The sequence below is a fragment of the Equus quagga genome, chromosome 13 (genome assembly GCF_021613505.1).
Source record: "Equus quagga isolate Etosha38 chromosome 13, UCLA_HA_Equagga_1.0, whole genome shotgun sequence".
Classification (NCBI taxonomy): Eukaryota; Metazoa; Chordata; class Mammalia; order Perissodactyla; family Equidae; genus Equus; species Equus quagga.
In genome coordinates, this window is record NC_060279.1 from 98,128,027 (window position 1) to 98,152,637 (window position 24,611).

Genomic DNA, 24,611 nt, shown 5'->3' on the forward strand with positions numbered 1-24,611 from the left:
TCTCCTCGCTGGGCTGCCTTGGGAATAAACACATTCTCTGCTGCAAACTCGTCATCTCGGTGACTGGCCTCCCAGGTGGTGGGCAAAACGAGTCTGGTTTGGTAACAATTCTAGTATCTATTTTTACATGCACACATTTCTTACGCTGAGGCGTGCAATTACACATCACGGCGTAGGTGTCCATTCACCTCTAGTAGGCACTGCCAAGCATGGGGGTACCCTATCTCCACTCCACCAGCCGTGGAGCAGAGCTCTGATCAATTGCTCCACATTCTCAGTAACACTGGGTTTTTCTTGGTTTTTGTTTTGGGGTTTGTTTGGTTTTTCAGTCATTCTGGTGGGTGCATAGTGGTTTGAATTTGCATTTCCCTGATGATTAAGGGGGTTGAGCAACATTTCATGTGTTTAATGCAATTCACGGTCAATCTATTTTTAATCTATTCTTCCACCCCATTCCCCACTGGATTCTTTTAAAGCAATTCCAGACATCATGCCATTCCCTCCAAAAATGCTTCAGTATGGATCTCTAAAAGATAAAGACTCTCTGTTGCTTTTTTAACAAAGCCATAATCCCATTGTTATACTTAAGGAATTATCAATTTCTTTTGTAATATATGGAGTTACCTTTTAATTACATTTTCTCAACAGGCAGTTGCCCACATGTGGTAATGCTACTGGTTATTATACACTAGAGATATAAGAAACTCCAGCAGACCCCCTGTTAAGAAGCTTCACTTGGTCTGTTATTTTGGATTTTCTGGCTCAACAATCCCAAGGGCTGCAGGTTGGTGGGTTCCTCTGGGAGGAGGCAGCCCTGCCCCCTCCAGGCCCAGCGCCCCCTCCTGGCCCTCCCACTCCTCACTCTCCCCTCCCCTCCCTGCAGACCTTTCCTACCCACCGGTCACCCTCCACTCCATTCCCACCCCTCCACCTCCTTGCCTGGCCCAGTTCTTTCTTTTCAAAGCCTGCTGGGTGTGTCCCTCCTCCAGGTAGGTCAGTGTGGTGATTATTAAAGCCTCTTATTTTGCTGTTTTGTTTAACCTTGAAAAAGTGGCTCTCTGGGGTTGTGGGGTTTTTTTTTCTTTTGTGAGGAAGATTAGCCCCGAGCTAAGATCTGTGCCAGTCTTCCTCGATTTTGTACGTGGGTCACTGCCACAGCATGGCTGACGAGTGGTGTAGGTCTGCACCCGGGATCCGCACCCGCAAACCGGGGCAGCCGAAGTGGAGCGAGTGGAACTTTAACCACTCAGCCAAGGGGCTGGCCCCTGGGGAATTTTGGTTAAGGTCTGGATTACTTCTACTTGTGGCTTCAGTAGGAGGAATTACTTCTTTAGGGCAAAGAAGTCTTGTGGGTTTTGTGGCTCTTTTGTTTTTTCCCCTGACCCCCTGGAGGCTGGGTCGGGTGGGGAGCTGAGAGGGTTTACACTGATATCCTCAGGTCCTCCCCCAGGAAAGGTGGCGTTCCAGGGCTGTCACCGTGGGGAAGGGGCTGGGTTACCCTCACCCAGGGCTGCCCAACTAAGTCCTACCTCTGGGGAGTCAGCCTCTTTCCAAATTCCTCCCAGCCTTCTGAGAGCGGAGATTTAACTATTTCAACCTTCTCCCTCCAAGCTTCCCCCCGAACAAAGTGCCCGTCTGCGGTCAAGTTCAACTTCCTGGAATTGAAATACAGCCACGCAGCCCTCTCCACTCCACTCCTGTGAACAGCGGCCCCTGGTAGGAGAGCTGGGGTGGGAGGACAAGCTGGCGGAACCTCTGGTGCCCTTGGAATTATTTGTGCGGCTCACTTCCCACTGCCCTGAGGTTCAGGAATTTTCTACTTCTGCAACCGGACTGGCAGGTTTTCCCCCAACTGCCCAATTATACCGCCAGCAAAGAGATGCACCTGCGAGGCCCACTCAGCCCTTCCCTCGCCATCCTTGTCGCTCCACCTCACAGAGTCGGCCCCTCCATTTACAGCAAATCATTTCTCACACTGTTTACTATCTTGAAATGCTTAGATGTTAATAAAATGTTAATAAATGCCCTATGCATATGTATAATGTAAAGCTGAAATAAAAGGAGAGAAATTTATAATTGAAAGAATATGTGTTTCAATATGCAAATAATGCTTGGGCTTTATCCCTCTCAGATTCAGCTGCTCCAAGCGTGGTCCACGGAGGGTGGCCATCAGCATCCCTAGGGAATTTGCTACCAGTGCAGGCCTGATTCAGAGTCTGCATTTTAAAAATCTCCCCGGGGGATCTGATACATGCCCAGGATGCTCGTCTCTCTGTGGGGCTCCCTGAAGCTTGGTAAAACCCGCAGCTGGCACTGCCAAGATGAAGAGATTTTGTAGAGATTTTCTGAATTGGAGCACAATTGGCAATGTGCCAAGGACAATCTCCCAGTTGACCCGGCAGTCGAATTCCTGGACAATTTTGTTTGTTCACACATGGTGCATTTCCATGCAAACTGGAATTGGGTTCTAGGCTCCGACTAACAGGCTCTCCTCTCACATGAAAATGCACAGGACAGTGCTGTGCTGGGTAGCTCTGTCCTGTGCATGGCTTTCCAATGGCATTCCCATTACTGTGACACCAACATGCCCCGATAACTTTCCCAAAAGGCCCTTGGAGTGCTCTGCACAGCCCCCTCTCGTGGGAGCCATTCTCTAACCATTATCTTCTAGGTGGTAAGCCCTTCTGGAACCCATTCATATTTCTTTTTCTTTTTTTTGGGGGGGGGGGGGGGGGAAGTTTGGCCCCGCGCCAACATCTTTTCCCCATTTTCCTTTTTTTTTTTTTCTTTCCCAAAGCCCCAGTACGTAGTTGTCTATCCTCGTTGTAAGTCCTTCTAGTTCTACGTGGGATGCTGCCACAGCATGGCCTGACGAGTGGTGCGCAGGTCCACGCCCAGGATCCAAACTGGCGAACCCCGAGCCAATGAAGCAGAGTGCGCGAACACAACCACCACGCCACCGGGAGGCCCCTGTTTATTTTTCTTTTTAATCAGAGTGCAGCGTGGGATGTCATTCCAGGAGTTGCCAGAGATTGCCTCTGACGGGGAGAATTGAGGGACGGGAAAGGAAACTGACTTGTCAGGGTCTGCCCTTTTATCCCACTTGAAGTTTTTAAACCTTTTTTTCTTTTTTTTCATTTTTTGAACTCATATAGTTGGGTCATAATCAGTTTTCATCATCTCATCAAAAAGATTCCCACAGCTTACACATTACATTAAAAAACAATGTATTTCTATGCACAGAAGGCCGTGATGTCTAAGATTTGCTTCCAATTATCTTGAGGACCAAGTCGGTGGGAGCAGAGATGAACCCAGACTGGCCAGGACTGAACTGTTGGAAGCGGGTCCCCCTTGTGGCTGTTTGAAAACCTCAGCAGTAAAAAGTGTATTGAAAATGCATGTATTAAAAAGCAATCAGGGGCTGCCCCGTGGTGTAGCAGTTAAGTTTGGCGTGCTTCGCTCAGGCCGCCCAGATTCACAAGTTTGGATTCTGGGTGTGGGCCTACCCCACTCATTAGGCATGCTCTGGTGGCGACCCACATACAAAATAGAGGAAGACTGGCACAGATGTTAGCTCAGGGCTAATCTTCCTCAAGCAAAAAAAGAGGAGGATTGGCAACAGAAGTTAGCTCAGGGACAATCTTCCTCAGCAAAAAAAAAGAAAAGAAATTAGGCCAGTATAATACTCAACCCATCTCTCCAAATTAGGGGTCTCCCCACTCAGACTGCTTATGCCCACACCCCTTCTCTGCTCTTTTTCCATAGCATTAGTCACTTTCTAACATACTATAGAATTTGCACGTTATGTCTGCTGTTCATCATGGCCCATGCACATTACAGTCTGGTCCCTGCCTGTTCAATAATAAAACTCTTTCCTTCTTGTCTGCATTTGTGGAGAGGACTGTTTGGGGTTGGCAGATTTTATTTTTAATTATTTCCCCAGCACTATGTAATTTGCTTATTATGTCTCCTGTCCATGTGTCTCCCCCCTCTAGAAGTCCAGTTCCATGTGGGCAAGAATCCACGTCTGGTTTTACTTGTTATTATTTAAAATTCTGCTTGTGGCTCCGTTTGATTTTTATTGCATAGAGTTGGCATAGAGGTTAAAAGCCGAGATTCTGGACCCAGCCTGGCCGACCTGGGTTCAGATCTCAGCTCTGTCACCTACTGGCTGTGTGACCATGGCAAGTCACTGGGCCTCTGGCGGCCTCAGTTTCCCCTCTGTGAAGGGGGGCACAGCAGTACCAGCCTCAGGGGCTGCCTACCCGGACTGGGAATAAACCGCTCCAGGAAGCCTGGCTCGTGTGACGACAGGTCAGAGCGCTCGCGTATGGACTCAAATAGAATCGCGTCTGGCTCCTACCGGCGCCGGTTTTCCCTGTGACACGGGGCTACCCCCGCCTTCAAACGGATGGGGATTTTTACGGGAGTTCACGGACGTGAGGCCTCCCGCCCGGACGCCTGACCAAAATAACAGCAGTTGTCCGGCGCCAGGCGCCTTCCAGCCGGCTTAGAGCCACTCCAAGGGGCCGGCCGTGCAGACGACGAGTGACAGACCCTGCAAGCCGGCGGCCTCCGCCCCCTCCCTCGTCTGCGGCATCAGGTCGGGTTCCGTAGTTACTCTGCATCCCAAGACAGCCGGAAGTGGGCCTGGCGAGAATGGGGTCGCGGGGCGGCCGGTAGGGGCTGGCTTGTAAGAGGGGGCCCGGCGGGGGAGGTGGGGGTTAAGAACTGAGCGGGCGGAGGCGGGGTCGGGGGTGGGTGGAGAATGCCGGTTATTAATAAGGGAGGGGCCGCCGAGTGACAGGCGGGGGAGGGGATGGGTGCGCGACGGCGGGCGAGGGCCCGCCGGAGGGGCACCGGCCGGGATCCAGGGTCGGATGCGTCGGCGAGGCCACAGATGGGGGCTGGCTGGAGGCCCTGTGGTGAGTCTGAGCGGGGCTGAGATGCGCAGCTGGCAAGGACGGGTTGGAGGACTGGGGACTTGGGGACGGGGCTGGCGGGTGGCTGATGGGATCTGGGGCCCGGCAGTCTTGGGGTGCTGCTGGCAGGGGCGGGGCGGGCGCAGGCTGCGCGCCGCGGAGGCTGCCGGGCCCTGAAGCCTTGACACTTTCTTTCCCGCGATCGCAGCCGGGCCTGGCGGAGGGACCATGGGCGCCTCGGCCTCCAGGGGCCGGCCCGCCCGGGTCCCCGCGCCGGAACCCGAACCCGAGGAGACGCTGGACCTGAGCCAACTGCCGCCGGAGCTGCTCCTGGTGGTGCTGAGCCACGTGCCCCCGCGCGCGCTGCTCGCGCGCTGCCGCCGGGTGTGCCGGGCCTGGCGCGCCCTGGTGGACGGCCAGGCCCTGTGGCTGCTCATCCTGGCCCGCGACCACGGTGCCCTGCTGCCGCTCGCCCGCAGCTGCCTGCCCCCGGCCCGCGACGCGGGGCCCTGCCTCCTGGGCCGCTTCTGCGAGCGCGCCCCGATCGGCCGCAACCTCATCCGCAACCCGTGCGGCCAGGGTGGGGAGCCCGGGGGGGGGGGGGGGGGGGCCCCCGGGGGGCCGGGGGGGGGGGGGGGGGGGGGGGCCGCACCAGAGCCAATAGGAAGGGCCGAGGGCGGGGCCGCACAGGAGCCAGTGGGAGGCGTCCGCAGGCCCACGGGCGGGCGAGGAACTTGGGCGCAAGCCTTTCTTATTTAACAGAAGGTCTCCAGAAATGGATGGTGCAGCACGGTGGGGACGGCTGGGTGGTGGAAGAAAACAAGTCCACCGTGCCTGGGGCCGCTTCGCAGACCTGTTTCGTGTCTTCCTTCAGGTGAATGCCCTAACCACGCAACGGGCCGGCCCATTTTGAGGAAGATCTACCTGTTCTTATTGACCCTTCTGCCTCTTTCCCAGATGGTGTCGCAAGAAGCAGGTCTTGGACCTGGAGGAGGAGGGTTTGTGGCCAGAATTGCTGGATAGTGGGAAGATTGAGATTTGTATCTCTGACTGGTGAGTGTGGTGAAAAAAACAGCGCTTTGCTAAGCACTGACCACCTGCACTGTGACCTTTGCATGGCTGACTTCGTTTACGCCTCCCGGCAACAGATGAAGAAACTGAATCTCATGGGAGGTGAATGGCTTAACCAGGAGCGTAACCCTAGTAATTAGCAGAGTACACACCCTCAACACCCCTCTCCCCACCTTCAAAGGGAACTGGATTGAAAGATGCCAGATTGGATCCAATACAGAGGGCTTGGACCCAGCTCAGTCTTGTCTGTGAATGAGATGCTCCTTGTCTTAGGAGGAGGCAATATGGTAGAGTTGGCTAAGTGTTCAGATTCTGGAGCCAGCCCTCACAGATTCAAACCCTGGCTCTGCAGCTTTGTGGTGTTGGGCAAGTCAGTGTGTCTCCGTTTCCCCATCTTTATAAGACAGGGTTACATGTCAAGCACATAGCCAGTGCTTTATAAGTGTGAGCTGTTTTAGTACACTTTTTGAACCTTGATCCTGAGGGAAAGTGTATTCAAGACCTCAGATCTTTCGGAGCTTCACAGGAAATTGAGAGGTTCAGAAAGGGAAGGTGACTTGCCCTGGTGGCACAGCTGGGGCTTGGCAGGACCTGGCATTAGACTCAGACTCGTCTGACTACAAATCTTGTGCTCGGTAGTGATGGTCTTGAAACGGGGGTGCATGAAGACTTTCCAAGGGATGCACAACCGAGATCATTTTAAGGGAGGCAAATTCCAGATTCTCCACAGCTATGTGTTCCCTATTCTAAAATTAGTCAGATCACATGATTTATGGTGAGAGGATGAGTATCATATGGTTGTCCTTTCCCAGTCCCTTTCTCACAGTCCTCCAGTTTCACAGGAAAAGCAAGCCCCTCCTTATGGTGTGTGGTGCCCAGATGTAAAGACTAATGTGACTTTCTACAAAGTCACCATTTAAAATTTGGGCCTTACTAAATTCACTTTAAATCGAGGCACCATAATCTTCCCCCCTCTGCAAATCCATCTCGTAAAGTTTTTTTAAATTTAATCATTATTTATCAAACTATCGTAACATATTTGTGTTGCTTTGATCAATGGTATATCATCTGATTGTAATAATCAGTGGTTCCCAAATTTTGCTGCATATCACCCAGGAACATTTAAAACTCCCAATGCCCAGGTCACACTCCATCCCAATTAAATCAGTGTCTGAGTGTGAGAGCCAGGCATGAATGTCTGTGAGAAGTTTAGAGCTTATTACAAAGTTAGAGGGCACAATCCCCGAGACCACCCTCACCTCTGACACCAACTGCAAGTTTGGGGGATTCTCAAAACCACCCTCACGTTCAGTAACTCACTAGAAAGACTCACAGAACTCACTGAAAACTATTATACAATTATAGCTTATTACAAGGAAAAGACGCAGATTAAAATCAGCCAAGGGAAGAAGAGCATAGGGCAGCATCCAGGGGAAGTACCAAATGTGGAGCTTCCATTGTCTTCTACCTGGGGCATCAGGATGTATTATTGTCCTGGCATCCATGGGTGACAATATGCATGGAATATTGCCAACCAGGGAAGCTCACCTGAGCTTCAGTGTCCAGAGTTTTTATGGGGGCTTCATCATGTGGTTAATCTCAGCTTCCAGGTTAACTGATATCATGTGACCCGTCCTAAGTCACATCATGGGTCTTTCTGGAGTGGCTGGCCCCTACCATGAGACTATGTGGATGCAGCCAGCTCCCAAACAAACCACACTGGTAGGTTATTCAGTATGACCCAAGGTCCCCAGGCAAACAAAGATACTCCTGTCAGGTGTAATATTCCAAGGGTCCAGAAATTACCTTCCAGAAGCTGGGGGCAAAGACCATACCTTTGGACAAGGCTAAATTCTTCTCTACGCAGTATCTTTTCAATATTCCGGATGACTCCAACCTGTAGCAAAGTCTGGAAACCACTAGTGGGTAATAATTCAATCCAAGAGAAAAATGTTAACACTTAGAGCTTTATGGTCACAGGAAACATTTTAAATTTCTATTTATATTCTTTGTGTGTGTGTGGTTGGCACAGAGCAGTACGAACGGATAATCAATAGAAGTCAGAAGAACATAAAAATATATTAATATTACATTAGGACAAAATTCTGTGGGAGAAGTGGAATGGACATCTAATTCTAAGAAGTGGAATCATGTGAAGTCTCTGTAAAAGGACGTATTTGTTCATGTATTTTTACTGCCCATTACTCTTAGGTTTTTAAATGTTAGCTTCTAACTCAATGAATTGTCATGGGTGAAGACATTCACATTACCAGCCCCCAGGTCAAGAAGAGAATGTTGCCAGCAAACCCTGCCTTATGCCCCTTTCCCATCACTACTCACCCAAGGGCAGCCACCATGCTGAATTTTGTGACCATAGACAAGTTTTGTTCATTTTTGTACTATATATATATCCAGAGTCAAACAGAATATATTTTGTATCTGGCTTCTTTCACTCAATAACGTGTTTTGTGAATTCATCCATAATTGTATGTAGCTGCAATTTACTTTCATTGCTGTATAGTATTCCATTATGTGAATATACCGTAATTTATCCATTACCACTGATAGCCCTTGGATGTTGTTTTTTTAATGTTGCTGGGTATCCCACCACCAATTGATTTAGATTCCCCTGGATCTTTTTAAAGGATTGATATGAAAGTTGTGTTTTAAAAACATCAACCTTGTGCACATCACATATGACACCTGTTGTCACCTTAATAGTATGGAGGAAGTACCATAAAGAGCACTGCTCTAGGTCATTGCTTCTAAAATGAGTGTCCGTGCAGCCCAGCTGGGGAGCTTGTTACATGCAGACTCTGATTCGCTGGGTATGCAGTGGGACCAAGCTCCCAGGTGATGCTGATGGTGCTAGTCTGAGGACCAAACTTGCATACGCAGGGAGGCCATTCAGGTGGGGTCGGCAGACACTCAAAGAGATGGAGTGGCAAGTCCAGCTGTCAAGGACTCCCTCCTCCCATAGGTGGGGAGCCCGGCACGACAGTGGCTGTATGTATCGCCTCCTTGTCCAACTTCTAGATGCCAATCAGACCGTCCTGGATAAATTCTCTGCTATGCCTGACCCCATCCAGCAGTGGAACAACAATGTCTGCCATCAGGTGAGCCTCTGACAGGGGCGTGGGGAAAGGATGCTGGGGGCCTGTAAAGGTTCTCTATTGCTGCATAACAAATCACCCCAAAACTTGGTGGTTTACCATCAACAGCAGTCATGTTAGAGCCTCTCTCTGTGGTTTGTATGAGAAAGGCCCGGCTCTGGTCTCTTATGTAGTTGCCTTCAGACAATGGCTGGAGCTGAATGACAGGGTGTGTGTGTGTGTGTGTGTGTGTGTGTACAGCACCTGGTGGCTGGCCAAGCATCTCTTTCTTCATTTAGTCTCAGAGCTTGACCATGGGATCTCTACTTAGCCGGCTCTGGGCTGCCGCACAGCATGGTGGCCTCAGGGCAGTCACACTACTTGTGTGGTGGTGCCACCATGAACGTTCTAGAGAAACTTTTGGAAGCTGTATTGCCTTTTCTGATGTAGCCTTGGAAGTCACTTGGTGAAAGTCACTCAGCGTCACTTCCACTGCTCTCTTGGTAGCAAGCAAACCCGCTCAGATTCAAGGGGATGGGAATTAGGCTCTGCCTCTGGATGAGGAGTGGCATGATTCTAGAAGCATCTGTGGACTGGAGACATTGTTGCAGCCATCCTTGGAAGACACCATCTGCCAGAAAGCCCCAACCTCAGCTTTTGAGGGGAAGGCTGTGGCACAACGGGGCTGACCCCTTCCTCTACCTACAGGTCACCCATGTGTTCTCTGACATCAAGATGGGCGTCCGCTTTGTGTCTTTTGAACACTGGGGCCAGGACACGCAGTTCTGGGCTGGCCACTATGGAGCCCGTGTGACCAACTCCAGTGTGATCGTGCGAGTCCGTCTGTACTAGTCGAGGGCTGTCCTTGCACAAGCACCTGACTGTGCCTTCCAGGAGCTGGAACCTTTGGCCGGGACTTCTCATTCACCAAGGGCTTGTACCTCCCCAGCGTCCTGGGAACCTTGGGTCCAGTCTGGGGTCCTGCTAGGTCCCCTCTTCAGGTTCTAGAAACTACTAGAAGAAAGTTCCTCTGTCATATCTACCTACTGTTGCTGCTCTAGATCAGCCCCTGTTCTACTGGGGGGAGACCCATAGGTGAGCACAGGGGAACGCTGGCCCCGCAGAGTGCTCCTCGCCTCCCCCTGCAGGCCCTCGGTTCAGCCCCAGTCCCCTCTGCCCTTGTGTCCTATTTCTGCTCCAGGGGCTTTGTAGGTCCCTTCAGGGAAGCCCTCTCCTCATCTCTGAACTAGCATCTCATCTGTATGGCTGGGAAAATTCTAGCCCCCTTGGGTGGTGAACTCAACCTCCTGAGCCTCAAGGCTGGGACCAATTCTTGCAGCTGAAAGTCCACGAGCTCAAAAAATGTTTGGAGATCGATGCTTCTGCCCACTCTGACTTCTCTGAAAAGTGGGCTGGTCCCCCCGGGCCCAACCCTGATCCTCACGGACTCCTGTAATGGTGTGGTGTATAAGACTATTTTATTTTGATTTTTTTTCAAACATTGAGAAATTAATTATTAGCAACGTCTGTCTGCCAATCATATGCAATAAATTTATTATTTTGCCAAAAGTGCCTCAGGTCCTTTTAATAGAAATGCGGTGTGACTGCCTTGGTTACTACTTGGGTCAGAGGAACCAGTGGTCTCAGTGGAGGAGGGAAAACTCTACAGGAGGAAACAGCAATAGGGGGTGGTTTACCGTAGAAAGAGTGGAAGAGTCAGGACAGTATTTCCCAAGCCCTGAGGAAATCATCGATTCAGATAAAGATGACCAATTGGGCTTAGAAGCATGAGGCAGACGGTGGATGTGGGTACGCATCACAGTGACGCCACACTCATGACTTTCTGGTCATAAGGGTGAGATGGAGTCATGCGATGGCAGGGTCAGGCCATCTTCACCCCACTTGGGGGTCGTGGCCAGCCTCACTGCTGGTGGACCAACGGGATGCTCTAGGGCTCCTGAGGGATGCAAGTGAAGTGTGCCCTTGCCTTCAATGTACGGTCCCCGGAGCGGCCTCACTCAGACGTTCGGCCTTCAGCCTGCCTTGCAGGGTACGGGGAGCACGGGAGACGGGCCCAGCGCCAGCAGAGGGGCAGCCAGACCACCAGAGGTGGCGGGTTTCGTCAGCATCAATGAAGGCGATTGTGGCGGGTTGAAACAGACCTGAGAGGCGTGTGCGGTCCTGGAGGAGATACTGGTTTGGACAATTCAGCTCTAGAGGATATTTTTGGGTCAACTGGGGGAATTTGGATATGAGGAATATGAGATAAGCATTTACAGGAAGGGAAAGATGGAGACCACTTCCTAAAAGAAAAGCAGGCATATAATTTAGTTTTGTCGTATATATACACATGTATGTTATGTTGTATGTTTATGTACATACATATGTGTATATATACTGTGTATGTCAAAATTATATTGTACTGCTTTAGGCACACACAGATATATATACACATACTCGTATATGTGTATATATATTATATTTATATATATACATATGCATTGTATTATTGTATTTATATCCCGGATTACCTTCTGGATATATGTATTTATATATATACATATATAGCCATGTGCTGCATAATGACATTTCAGTCAATGACAGACTGCAAATACAATGGTGGTCCCATGAGATTACAACGGACCTGAAAAATTCCTATCGCCTCGTGATGTCATGGCTGTTGTAACGTCACAGTGCAACGCGTCACTCCTGTGTTTGTGGTGATGCTGGTGCAGACAGACCTACCACCCTGGTTTAAAAGTTTAAAAGTATTGCCCATATAATTATGTACAGTACATAATACTTGATAATGATAACAATTATGTTACTGGTTTATGTCTTTACTATGCTATACTTTTTATCATTAGAGTGTACTCTTTCTACTTATATAAAAAAGTTTACTGTGAAACAATATGCTTTGTTATGCCAGCAGCAGCCTCATACATCTCGTGTTTACTGTGTCTCTTGACTGCACCATTTTCTCTTGCGCTTGATTTGATCTCGTTTGTTTTGTTCTTCACGGCCCCTAAGCTTACCAAATCCACTCCTAATGTCATCAGTAAGAGGCCACGCTGAGTGATGGACCCGGAAACAAAATTGAAAGTGATTAAGGGCTACGAAGGTGGAAAATCAGTGACGGTTATTGCTCACGAGTCAGGCAGGCACCCTTTCACGACAAGTACGATCTTGAAGAACAAGAACATAGTGACAGAAGCTGTTCGAGGATCTGCTCCATCGAAGGCAGTGAGACTAAGGAAAATTTGAGAAGGGCCCATATCAGACATGGAGAGACTTCCAGTGATGTGGATTGAGACCAGACACAGAAGCGTATCCTCAGCACGTTGACGACCACGGAGAAAGCAAAAAGTTTGTTTGCGATGTTGAAAGAAGAGGCTGTACCCGACTACAATGTTGCCTTTACTGCCAGCTCTGGGTGGTTTAAACAATTCAGGAATTGTTGTTCATCACGTGATGGGAAAGTGAGCGGTGGGTCTGCAAGTGCTGGCGTGAAGGCAGCTGGAGAATTTCTGGAAACTCTAGATAAGCTGATTGTGGGGGAAGATTACTTGCCAGAGCAAATATTCAAAAAGGATGAAATCTCCCTATGCTGGGAATGGATGCCTGAAAGGACTTTCATCCATGAGGAGGCCAGGTTCCAAGGCTTGAAGGACAGGGTAACAGTTTGCATGGGGGCAATGTTGCAGGCTACAAATGGAAACCCTTTGTGCTCTGGCACAGTGAGAACCCAGGGCCTTGAAGCATGTCAATAAGCACACACTGCCAGTGTCTACAGGAGCAGTAAGAAGTCATGGATGACCCAGTTCCTCTTTCAAGATGCCCCCCTGAAGTGCTGTGCCAGCGAAACGGAGAAGTACTGTTTGGAAAATAACATCCCTTTCAAGATTTTGCTTGTTGTGGATAATGCTCTGGGACATCCTTCCTTTACTGGTGGTCTTCATCCCAATTTCAAAGCAGTGTTTATCCCTCCAAACACCACGTCTTAGATCCAACCAATGGATCAAGGAGTTATAGCAGCTTTTAAGGCCTACGACCTGAGGAGGACCTTTGCCCAGGCTCTTGCGCAACTGAGGACAACACTGAGAAGATGCTGATGCAGTTACATCTATAACTGCATCAGGGACCTTGCTTGGGCTTGGGGTACTGTCACCAAGGAGCGTATGAATGGCACCTGGAAGAAGACACTCACGAGGTTCGTCCATGACTTCAAAGGATTCGCTAAGGATGAAGAGGTTGCCAAAATCAACAAAGCTGTGGCTGAGATGGCAAACAGCTCTAACCTGGGTGTGGATGAGGATGACGCTGAGGAGCTCCCAGAGCAGGTTCCTGAGGAACTGACCAATGAGGAGTTGGGGGAACTGGAAGAGGAGTGCATAGCTGAAGAAGAGGCAAGAGAAAAGGAAACAGCAAGAGAAGAAGAACCCCCAAGAAAATTCACAGCAGAGGGTTTAGCAGAAGCTTTTGCAGCCCTCAACAGGCTCCTTAAAAAGTTTCAAAACAGGGACCCCAACACTGAAAGGTTATCATTGATAGAAAGGAATGGTCATGGTGAATGCAGCATATATCTATGACAAAAAAAGAAACAAACCAAGCAAAGAACCATGGCCATATTTTTGAAAAGAGTGACATCTCCTCAAGAAGAGCCTCAGGCAGGCCCTTCAGGAGGTGTTCCAGAAGAAGGCACTGTTATTGTAGGAGATGACAGCTCCATGTGTGTTATTGCCCCTGAAGACCTTCCAGTGGGACGAGATGTGAAGGTGGAAGACGGTATAAGCCTAGGGTAATGTATGTGTCTGTGTCTTAGGGGGTTTTCTTGGTTATTTTTTGTTTTTTGCTGAGGAGGATTCACCCTGAGCTAGCATCTGTTGTCAATCTCCTCTTTTTGCTTGAGGAAGATTTCTTGGAGGTTCATCTGTGCCAGTCTTCCTCTCTTTTGTATGTGAGTCACCACCACAGCATGGCCACCAATGAATGGTGTAGGTCCACACCTGGGAACTGAACCCAGGCTGCTGAAGTGGAGCGTGCTGAACTTAACCACTAGGCCATGGGGCTGGACCCTGTGTCTTAGTTTTTAACAAACAAGTTTAAAAAGTAAAAAAAATAAATAAATAAAAAATAGAAAAATAGACAAAAGCTCGTAGACTAAGGATGTAGAGAAAGAAAATATTTCATACAGCTGTGCAATGTGTTTGTGTTTTAAGCTAAGTGTTATTACAAAAGAGTCAAAACGTTTTCAAAAAAATGTATGAAGTAAAAAGTTACAGTAAGCTAAGGTTAATTTATTATTCAAGAAAGAAAAATATTTTTTATAAATTTAAGTGTACGGTGTTTATAAAGTCTACAGTAGCATATACCGATGACCTAGCCCCCACATTCACTCACCACTCACCCACTGACTCACTGAGTCACTCACTCCCAGTCCTGCAGGCTCCATTCATAGTAAGCACCCTATACGGTGTACCATTTTTGACTTTTATATCGTATTTTTACTGTACCTTTTCTGTGTTTAGATACACAAATACCTACCATTGTGTTACAGTTGCCTGCAGCATTCAGTGCGGGAACATGCTGTACAGGTTTGTAGCCAGGAGCAATGGGCTATCCCATATAGTCCAGGTGTGTAGTAGGCTAGACCATCTAGTTTTGTGTGAGGACAGTTACACGTCCCTTAAAGATGGGAAGCCATTTGAGAAACGTGTCCGTAAGTGATTTTGTCCTTGTGTGAATATCATAGAGTAGACTGAAGGGGAACAAAATTTTCCACCCCAAAATGTGTCTCTTTAACATGAGGCTTGTTTTAGATCCATTATTTTTAAGAAACGAAAGACTCAGAAAGTTTTTCTTGTTACTTCCCTCTTAACTGCCTAAAAGAATTCAGATAGAAAAGCCTGTCTCAGGAAGCAAGCGATCACCTTAGCATCACGCGAACCAAGTGGTAAACACGGAGGAACCTAGAAAAGCCTGTTTGTCGGGCTCCCCTCTGTGTTCTTCTGTCTCTGTGTGGCCAAAAACACTCGTCTTCCAAAGTTTGCTCCTCGTCACCTACCTGTGAATGGCCTTCCTTCTCTTTAAAGTCCCTGACCCTCCCCACCCCCAGCATCTTCTTTTGTCTTTAGCTGATGATGGTATTTAAGGTGGTGGCTTTGGCCACTTTGGTGAGTTACTCAGTTTTCCTGGGTTTCTCCCGTGCACACGTGTTATTAAACTTTTGTTTCTCTCCTGTTAATCTGTCTCATGTCAATTTAATTCTTAGATCAGCCAGAAGAACCTAGAAGGGTGGGGGAAAATTTATCCCTCCCCTACAGTACTTACAGAAACCTAGATGGTACAGCCTGCTACACACCTAGGTTATATGGTACTAATCTTATGGGACCACCGTCTTCTATGTGGTCTGTTGTTGACTGACACATCATTACGCAGTGCACAGCTGTACACTCTAAAATGTTCACACAGTGACGAAACCGCCTAAGGGTGCATTTCTCAGAATGTGTCCCCATCATTAAGCGATGCCTGACTGTATATGTGTATATTCAAAAGAATAAGAATATGAACTAAATTGTTACAGGTTACTGCAATGCTGATCTCTGGGTAGTGGTGATTTTTCTACTTATTGATTTTGCTTATCTGTATTTCTCATTTTCTGTGCGTGTGTGTGTGTGTGTGTAGAAATACAATGTTATAGACAAATATAAAGGATCCTCCAATGTCATCTCCCTCCCCTTCCAGAAATAACTACATTTAGAAGACATCTTTGCTCACAGGGGTTTGTTGCTTTTGTTGTTGTTGTGGAGAATTCTAAATATAAACAAAAGTAGAGAGAAGAGTATTGTAACCTCCGTGTCTCTGTTGCCCGGCAACAGTTATCGACTTATGGCCAGTCCTCAGTCCACATCCCCGTTGATTCTCCCCTCTTCCATATTATTTTTTTCTAATATATTTTGATTTTGAAACAATCTCAAACTTACAGAAAAGTTGTAGGTATGGTTCCCCTGAAACATTTAGGGGTATGTTTCCAATCGGATGCACCATTAACACCACTGCAAAATTCTTTACTGTGTATTTTCTCCAAACAAGGACAATCTCCTATGCAACCACAAGACAGCCATCACTGTCACGACTGTCACTTTGATTCAGTAACTGTCTGTGCAGAAAAGGGTTTAACAGAGTGGGCCTCTCTCCATAGAAAGGCCTGTTTGCAAGGTTGGCCCTTGGCTGGCATCTGGGAACCTGAATTTTGGAAGTTTTCCCTCTGTTTCCTAACTGATAAGGGGGGGGCGCTCCTTGTGCTTAGACTGTTTGTGCAAACAATATGGTTTATGCTGACTGCCTGCCTTCATCCTGGGAGTCTGGCATGTTGGTATGTGCCAGGCAGAGGTTGCTGAGTCTGCTCTAATGAGCTTCCTGACCATCACCCACATGTGGCTGCATTTTCATTGCTTCGGGGGGCGGGGGGGGGGGGAGTACACTCTGCATGACCACTCAGGGAAGGGAGAGGACAGAGGAACCTGCCCTTGGAGTCTTCCAGTCTCTGCCTGTGTCTTTTTCCCTTGTGATCCAACTGTGCGTCCTTACTGCACCATTGTAGTAAATGTCAGCAGTGAGCATGTTACTGGCACATTGAGTTCTTATTGTCCCCCAGGATGGAAATCAAGAGAGACAACAAACAGGAGTAGAAAAGTAAACGTTTATTAGCTTGTGCACAGGAGAGGCACAAGGGAGGCGGTGCAGAAAGGAAAGGGGCAGGTGACCAGCTCATTAGGGAATGGGATTATGGGGCTTTTATTAGGTAGAGGCTGGGGAGGAGTGCCTTATCATGGCATGGAGAGGTGGGGTTGTGCTTGTGCTTGCACTGTTGTTCAACATGCCACCACATGCATTGCATGGATCATTAGCATGCTAGCTCTCCACCCCTGGGTGTGATTTTTACTATGCTAATGGGGCTAGGGTCACCTTCAGTGGACTGCTTAGTGCCTGGGTGCATGCGTAAGCTCAGAAGCATCCAGAGCTGTGGAATGTAGATCTTGGTGGCCTCTACCTGGTTCTCCTGGCTTGCCAAATGGTTAGGGGCCATATCTTGTTAGGCCAGGGGACTTGCAGATGGCCCTGTCTCATTAGGTTGCTTCCTGCCTCATTCCCCCCAGAGAGATTCTATCCTCCTTAATCTTAAGGATCATGGGCTAAGGTCTCTTCTTCTGAAGCTACTTCCTGCTGACAGGGATTGAGAAGGGGGCCCTATATCTGGAAGGAGTAAAAATCTTTTTCAGCTTGTCGCAGGGTCCAGCAGGAATGAGAATGAGGACCAGGTGAGTTGGCCATTGGAAGTGCCTGGAATCCTTGCATGACCATCAGTCTAACGTGGAATTGTTGGAGCCTAGAGGACACAAACTTGACAAGAAGATTAAAAAGACAGGAACCAAAAATTAATAGGAGTACAATGATTTCCAGGGGGTCCCAAAAAGGGAAGGAACCAACTGAGGGATGGGAAAGCACCCTTGATCAGTGACCACGCCTGATTGGGGTCTATCTATCCTTGGTTATGTCAGTGATGCCAGGACGCTTGTTCATAGATTTCCCAGATGTTGGTCTCACTCTTTCCTGAGTTATTAACATTAGTCATTTTTAGAGAAACAAAAAGAAAAATAAGGTTAATGGTAGGAGCAAATTATAAACCAGTCTCTGAGTCCAGGGAGCAGCCAGCCAAAAAAATTTTTAGGTGTCAAAGTCGAAGCATCTTTTGTAGTTTGAAATATCTCTGATGATGTCATTGGTGTTCTAGTGTCTTATGAGTGGCTTACATGACAGCAGACATGAATCTCCCTTAAGTTTATATCAAGCTGTCCATCTTCAGTCTACAGAGCTTCAGAAAAATGGCAGGTCCAGTTTTCAATGATTCCAAATGAAAATGATGGAAAGGAAAGTTGAAAAAATTAGTTTGCAGATTTGTAGCCAGATATTTCAGGAGACTAGAAGAATTCAGGGTCTGATCCAGCTCACAGATTGAAAACAAAACCCTCAAAATAATTATCAGAACTAGAACCTAATATCCATGAATGTGTACTATAGTTTCGATTGAAACATAATTTTTCTCTCTAAAATCACCCTCATTTTTACCAAAGATAGCCAATTAAGACTCACTGGTTTGCAAACTAAGTCTAGTTTCAACAAACTTTGCCCAAGAATTTACACAAGTACAGGAAGAATAGCCATCGGTTATATAGGCTCTTTCAAATCTGCTTTGCTGGAACTTTTTATAAGGACTCTCAGATTGAACTTTAAACACCTCTTGAGGTTAGGAAAGCCAAGCCAAGGACTTGTCATCAGGCTTTGCCTGCAATACCATAGATTTGGAGGAATTCCTCTCTTCTCTTGAAGTTCCCTAAAATATTGAGGTTCCTTTCACCTGCTAGATAAGTTACCTTCTTTCCTTACCCAGTAAGGTTGCTAGGAACTCTGTAAACAAGGTACCAGGCCAATATTTCCAAGCAGCTTTGTTCCAGAAAGTCAACCTTTATTCCTCAAAAACTGTCTTGTAATATCTGAGTCTGTATGTTTCTCTCAAATATGACATTCCAATCAAAGCCTTGGTAATATAACCAATGTTTCCAATTGTGTCCTGTTATAAGGAGAACAGATTCTTATTGAACTTATGCAAATAACTATATGGCCATGAAAACAATACTCACTCACTAGGAGTTTCCAAATTCTTGAGGGATCACGTAGGGAGAAAAAGATAAATGTTTCAATTCTGCTTACAAAGGTATAATTTAACAAATTGTTATAAGTCATAGTTAGCATGAGAGAAAAGAAAAAGAGATTTCCTTAAATCTGGAAAAAGAAAACATCAAAATAAATCAGCAACATCTCAAATGAAAAGTCATATAAATTATAGTCATTGTCATCAGTTCATTCAGTCCTGTGTAATATATACTTGATCTGAATCTTCTGTTAGCAGTTTTATGAAGCCATCAGTTTCTCCCTTAGAGTTCTGTGATTTCTTACCCAGTTCAGTTCAAAAAGACTGAGGTCTCTCTATCAAGGTTTCTTGACTGTTTTAACTCTCTGTTTGCTTCTGACTGTTTCTGTTGTCACTTTGATTGAATGGATAACTGAGCATTGTTTCGTATTTGAACAAGGGTTTTAAAATCTTTTGATATTTTTGACAAGCTTCCCCTCAAAAATATATTCAAATACTGAATAAAGGCTTTCTTTTGACCTGGAAGAAGGAAGAAAATTTCTCTGAGGATTTTCAGAGGGCCCCTGAGACTTCTCAAAGAAATTTGCTCTGTGTTCCTACAAGGAGGAAGATACTAAACTAATTAGGCTTATTTGGTCAGTTAAATTACATGGGAAACATTGTCAAATGAGTGATGATAAGCCTTCTTAGGTGGTATTATGTGGGTGAATGCTATTGATATAGGTGTTTTGAAATTGCATAACATTCCTAAAATTCTCATCTGTCCTGATTGTCAGCCATAATTCTAGTTATTATCTTGAAATGTTGTATGTCAGAGAAATAGTCAAGTTTCTTTGTCAATTGCCCTTTTGAGTCTTTTGTCATTTCCAGATAGTTGCTGTTTTACTCTGATGCTTTTTGCTTTTGCAAATATGTTTTGTCTTCAGAGAGATTCATGGAAAAGAATCTGACACTTACTCTAGAAATACAGGTTTCTGAAAAACTTTCAGATCATAAAACTGAACATAAGTTGTTATTTTTGTTGCCATTTTTGTAACAGAGATTACATCAGCTTATTTGACCAATAAACGTAGAATAAAGCCTGCACGTCTGCATCATATCCGGTGCTAACTCTGGAGGACATGTCCATTTTAATCAAACCAACAAACATAAATAAGCTTTCATTTACCAAAGATTAACTTTATCACGTTAATGAAAGACATTTGGGTTAGTTTCTTTTACATTTAGAAGTAATTTAGGTAAGTGTTTACTTTGAGCCAATTAAAGAGGGCTCTTAATTTTAGCCATCCATCCAGAGGTAAAATATCACACATGTATAATATACATGAAGATACACATGCACAGAGTCTCCACATCTATTGTTTTAAAATGACTAGCATGAATCAGGTACAGTAATACACTAGTTATGAATCCAAATTTTGTTTTAAGACTTTTCACTAGGGGCCTGCCTGGTGGTGCAGTGGTTAATTTCACACATTCTGCTTCGGTGGCCCGGGGTTCACTGGTTCGGATCCCGGGTGCAAACATGGCATCGCTTGGCAGGACATGCTGTGGTGGGCGTACCACGTGTGAGGTGGAGGAAGACAGGCACGATGTTGGCTCAGGCCAGTCTTCCTCGGCAGAGGGAGGATTGGTGGCAGATGTTAGCTCAGGGCTAATCTTCCTCAAAAACAAACAAAAAAAAGACTTTTTACTAATATTTGTGGAGAAGACATTCAAGATGCTAGATTTTTGGCAGGAGCACTCTTTTGGCCTTTTTTTTTCTTTTTTCCTTTTTTTTCCCCTTTCAGTCTTAAGAATTTGTGATGGGCTAGATATTCCCTGGAGGGTTGGCAAGCTCTTTGAGATAAAGGAAATGGGTGGAACTTGACCTGCCTCTAGAGCTGCATTTCCAGTCTTGCAAGGATTTTTTTAAGGATCATTGCTCTTGATTTCTCAGAAATTGGGTTATGAATTCATCTACCTGTCCAATTGCTTCATAAAGGCACAGAGAAACCACTCAAGTTTTCTCCCAGATGGAGTTTCTGGGGCATAACCCATCCAGTTGAAACTGTTCTCAATTAGTTAAAATGCACTCGAGGGGTGAGTCTCTGGGGATGCTTTGGGCGTTCCCCATGGTGGTAAAGCACCATCAGTGTCTGGCTGTCAGCAGCCGGAGTAGCGTGCAGAGCCCAACTGCAGGTGTCAACATAGTTATAAGATTTAGTCAAGTCCCATTCAGCCCAGGCACTTAGTCCCTGAGCCAGAACAAGGCAAGCCCAGGAGGCAAGAGGCAAAGGCCTGGGGCAGGCCGGAGGCTGAGGCTCTCAATGCCAGGGTTGAGAGTTAAGTCCCTGGCAGAAAGTTTTTCAAGTTTTTGATTTTATAGAAGATCCAGGTTCTGCTCAGGTCCAGCTCAAACTTAACGTCAACTTGGTGACAACAGAGGAGGTGATGAATGAGACAGACAAAGAAGGGAAAGAGGGGCCGGCTCCATGGCCAAGTGGGTAAGTTCATGCGCTCCGCTGTGGCGGCCCAGTGTTCGGATCCTGGGTGCAGACATGGCACTGCTCGTTAGGACATGTTGAGGTGGCGTCCCACGTCCCACAACTGGAAGGACCTGCAACTAAGATATACAACTACGTATGGGGGGATTGGAGAGATAAAGCAGAAAAAAAAAAAAGATTGGCAACAGTTGTTAGCTCAGGTGCCAATCTAAAAAAAAAAAAAAGAGAAGGGAAAGAGGTGATCAGGCCTCGCCCTCATGGCCTCTTTCCAAGGGTTATCAAGATAAAGGTCACACAAACAACAGTTCCCGGAAGGACAGTTTGCAGAATAAATTACAGGTCTCCTGTCCCCAGAACCGACTCAGTAGGCACCTAAAATACTCACCGGGTTCTTGACAGGAGACAAAACAGAGTTCCGGAGAGCTCCCAGGGGTGGAACGCAGACTCAATGAGACAGAAAAATCAGATTGTCAGGCTAATGACTGACCCAGGGGCTCACGGTGCCCCTGAAACCAGAGGAGAGGAGATCCTCCTAAAGAGGATAAAAGAGGGAGAGAGAGAGAGAGAGGGGAAAGAGGGAGACTTTAAGAAGTTGGTTGGACTAGAGGGCGTTGGCTCCCAGACCTCAACCTGACTTACCAAATGCTGGAGTCTGAAACGAAGGTTTGGCTGGGGCCATTTATGTCCACATCCGGGCGGCCAGGCCAGTCCAACACAGGCCCGTCTAATCTTCGACTGGGTCTCAAGAAAGCCCCACCCCGTCCCATCCCTTTGTGGTCACCCATATATTCCCGGCACATTGGGTTCTTGTTGTCCCCTAGGATGGAAGTCAAGATCAACAACAAATGGGAGTAGAAAAGTAGAAGTTCATTAGCTTGTGCACAGGAGAGGCACAAGGGAGATGGTGCAAAAGGAAAGGGGCAGGTGACCGGCTCCTTAGGGAGTGAGATTGTGGGGCTTTTATTAGGCAGAGGCTGGGGAGGAGTGCCTTGTCATGGCATGGAGAGGTGGGGTTGTGCTTCTGCTTGCACTGTTGTCCAACATGCTACCACGTGCGTTGCATGTATCATTAGCGTGCTAGCTTTCTACCCCGGGTGTGATTTTTACTATACTAATGGGGCTAGGGTCACCTTCAGTGGACTCCTGAGTTCTAGGGTGCATGTGTAAGCCCAAGAAAGTCCAGAGGCTGCCGAATGTAGATCTTGGTGGCCTCTATCTGATTCTCCTAGCTTGCCAATTGGTTAGGGGCATTATCTTGTTAGGCCAGGGGCCTTGCAGATGGTCCTGTCTCGCTAGGCTGCTTCCTGTCTCAAGTACAGCTATATGCTGAGTCTCTCCCACATACACACACACACAAACACACGTAGTGGTGGCAGAAGTGGGATTTACTAGAATGACCCTAAGTAAAATGTGGTTACAACATTATGTAGGGAAAAGGGAGAGGGGTGGGGCATGATGAAGCCCTGGTTCCTGGGCACCATGAAGTTACCCCTGGTGTGTGTCGCCAAAAATAATCCATAACCAATCTATAAATGAAAATTTGGGTGAGTTTATTCTGAGTTGAAATCTGAGGACCATGGCCCGGGGCCTTTCTTCCCGAAGGAAGAAAGGGCACCAAAGAAGTGAGGTATACAGAGTGGTTATATACCCCCATACAGGACGTTTCACATATGATTGAAATGTCCCTCCCATAATAGTCACAAGATTGCCCTGTCCACACAGCACTTGATGGACACAGCAGGTAGTGGGTCTGCTCTCTCAGTGGGCGTAGCAGGAGGCAAGTCTATTGTCTTGAGCTGGGTGGTCACAGGTGAGCGCAGCAATCAGTTCCTAGCCTAAGGAAAGATGCTTAATCCTTAAAGAAATGCCAACATTGGGAGGGGGAGGGAAGTTGCACCTTTATCTCAAGGGCCTTTGCCCTTGCCATAGGGAATCTCTAAAGCAGATACACAATGCATGCTCAAGGGCCACAGTCAGGCCCTTTTGGGAAGACAAGGTTTACGCCAAATGGCTTCCTCATATTCTCCAATATATCCTATTGCTTGCCATTTTTATTTGTCATGTCAAACAGCTGCTGAGCTGTTGTCTGTTGTGAGGTAAAAGTTACCTATGGGAGGCCGGCCCGGTGGGGCAGCAGTTGAGTTCACACGCTCCGCTTCGGCAGCGTGGGGTTCACTGGTCCCAATCCTGGGTGCAGACCTATGCATCACTCATCAAGCCCTACTGTGGTGGCATGCCACATATAAAATAGAGGAAGATGGGCACAGATGTTAGCTCGGGGCTAATCTTCCTCAAAAAAAAAAAGTTACCTATGGAATTTAAAATGCTAGGTCCAATCCCTGGGGTGTTGGCTCAGGGACCCCCTAGCTGACTTCAGCCAGTGCTGGCGAAAGTGGGGAAAAACACAGGCTGGCGATACCTCTCGGTTTTTTTCTCTTTCCTCCAGGCAGGAAGAGAAAGGGCCCAAACATTCCCCAAAATGAGTTTGAGGGGAGTCAAAGGCCATCAACCTCAGTTTGTAGTTGTTCCATACTCCTGGTGGGAGGAGAAAGGGGCCAAATTTCCCAAAGACGGGCCTGAAGTGAACCAAAAATGTTAAGAATTTGCATTGTTCTCTCCTCCCAGTGGGAGGAAAAAAGGTTAAATCCATTCCCAGGGCTGGATCAAAGCCTTAGATAAGCCTGAGGGAAAAAAAAGAAGAAAAACAACATTCCAGCGTCCAGCCTGGAGGCTGCCCACCGATCCCAGCTGGGGTCACCAGGCCGCTGTGAGGCCGGCCCTGTAAATGCTGAACGCACTTCTAGGGAGTTGAGTAAACTTGGAATGAGGAAAAGAAAAGGAATTTTATAATACAATGTTATATGTCAGTGATGTCTCAACTTAAAAAAAAGGAAATCTGAGAAATGGCTTTGTATTTTCTGGCCATTTCATCTGGATGTATGATAAAAAAAATCAATGATCAATGTATGTATTCTATATATATAGTATATATACACACACACACACACACACACATTGGTTTGTTTGTTTTCTGTATATTATGACATTTTGACATCTTAAAATACTTTTCTGGCTGGGGAGAGACAGTCCCTCCAGGGCAAGCCAATTCTTAGAGATAGCAAAGGACCCCAGCATGACTTTGACATGCAAATGAGGCATTCCAGAGCCCCACCTCCTCTGTCAGGCCCCTGCACCCTGGAAAGGAATATTCCTCTGCCTTCATCATACAGGGACCAGGCAACCAGGGACCACCTCCATAATCCTAAACCCTCCACAATTATTCCAACTGGCCAGTCCTCAACTGTGCACCCTGCCCCACCTTTCCCGC

General features: G+C 47.1%; 1 protein-coding gene across 2 annotated transcripts; it reads left to right on the plus strand.

Moving 5' to 3' along the window:
* The first annotated feature begins 4,131 nt into the window (after nucleotides 1–4,131).
* FBXO27 (F-box protein 27) lies at nucleotides 4,132–10,654 on the plus strand. 2 transcript variants are annotated; one of them, XM_046680394.1, is made up of 6 exons: nucleotides 4,132–4,603; nucleotides 5,131–5,502; nucleotides 5,685–5,796; nucleotides 5,880–5,975; nucleotides 8,974–9,109; nucleotides 9,794–10,654. In XM_046680394.1, exons 2-6 carry the CDS (start codon nucleotides 5,151–5,153, stop codon nucleotides 9,935–9,937), a joined length of 840 nt encoding a protein of 279 aa, XP_046536350.1. In that variant the 5' UTR covers nucleotides 4,132–4,603; nucleotides 5,131–5,150; the 3' UTR covers nucleotides 9,938–10,654. The 2 variants fall into 2 exon arrangements, with proteins under 2 accessions (XP_046536350.1, XP_046536349.1); XM_046680393.1 differs by lacking the exon at nucleotides 4,132–4,603 and adding an exon at nucleotides 4,787–4,925.
* The last annotated feature ends 13,957 nt before the right edge of the window (nucleotides 10,655–24,611 follow it).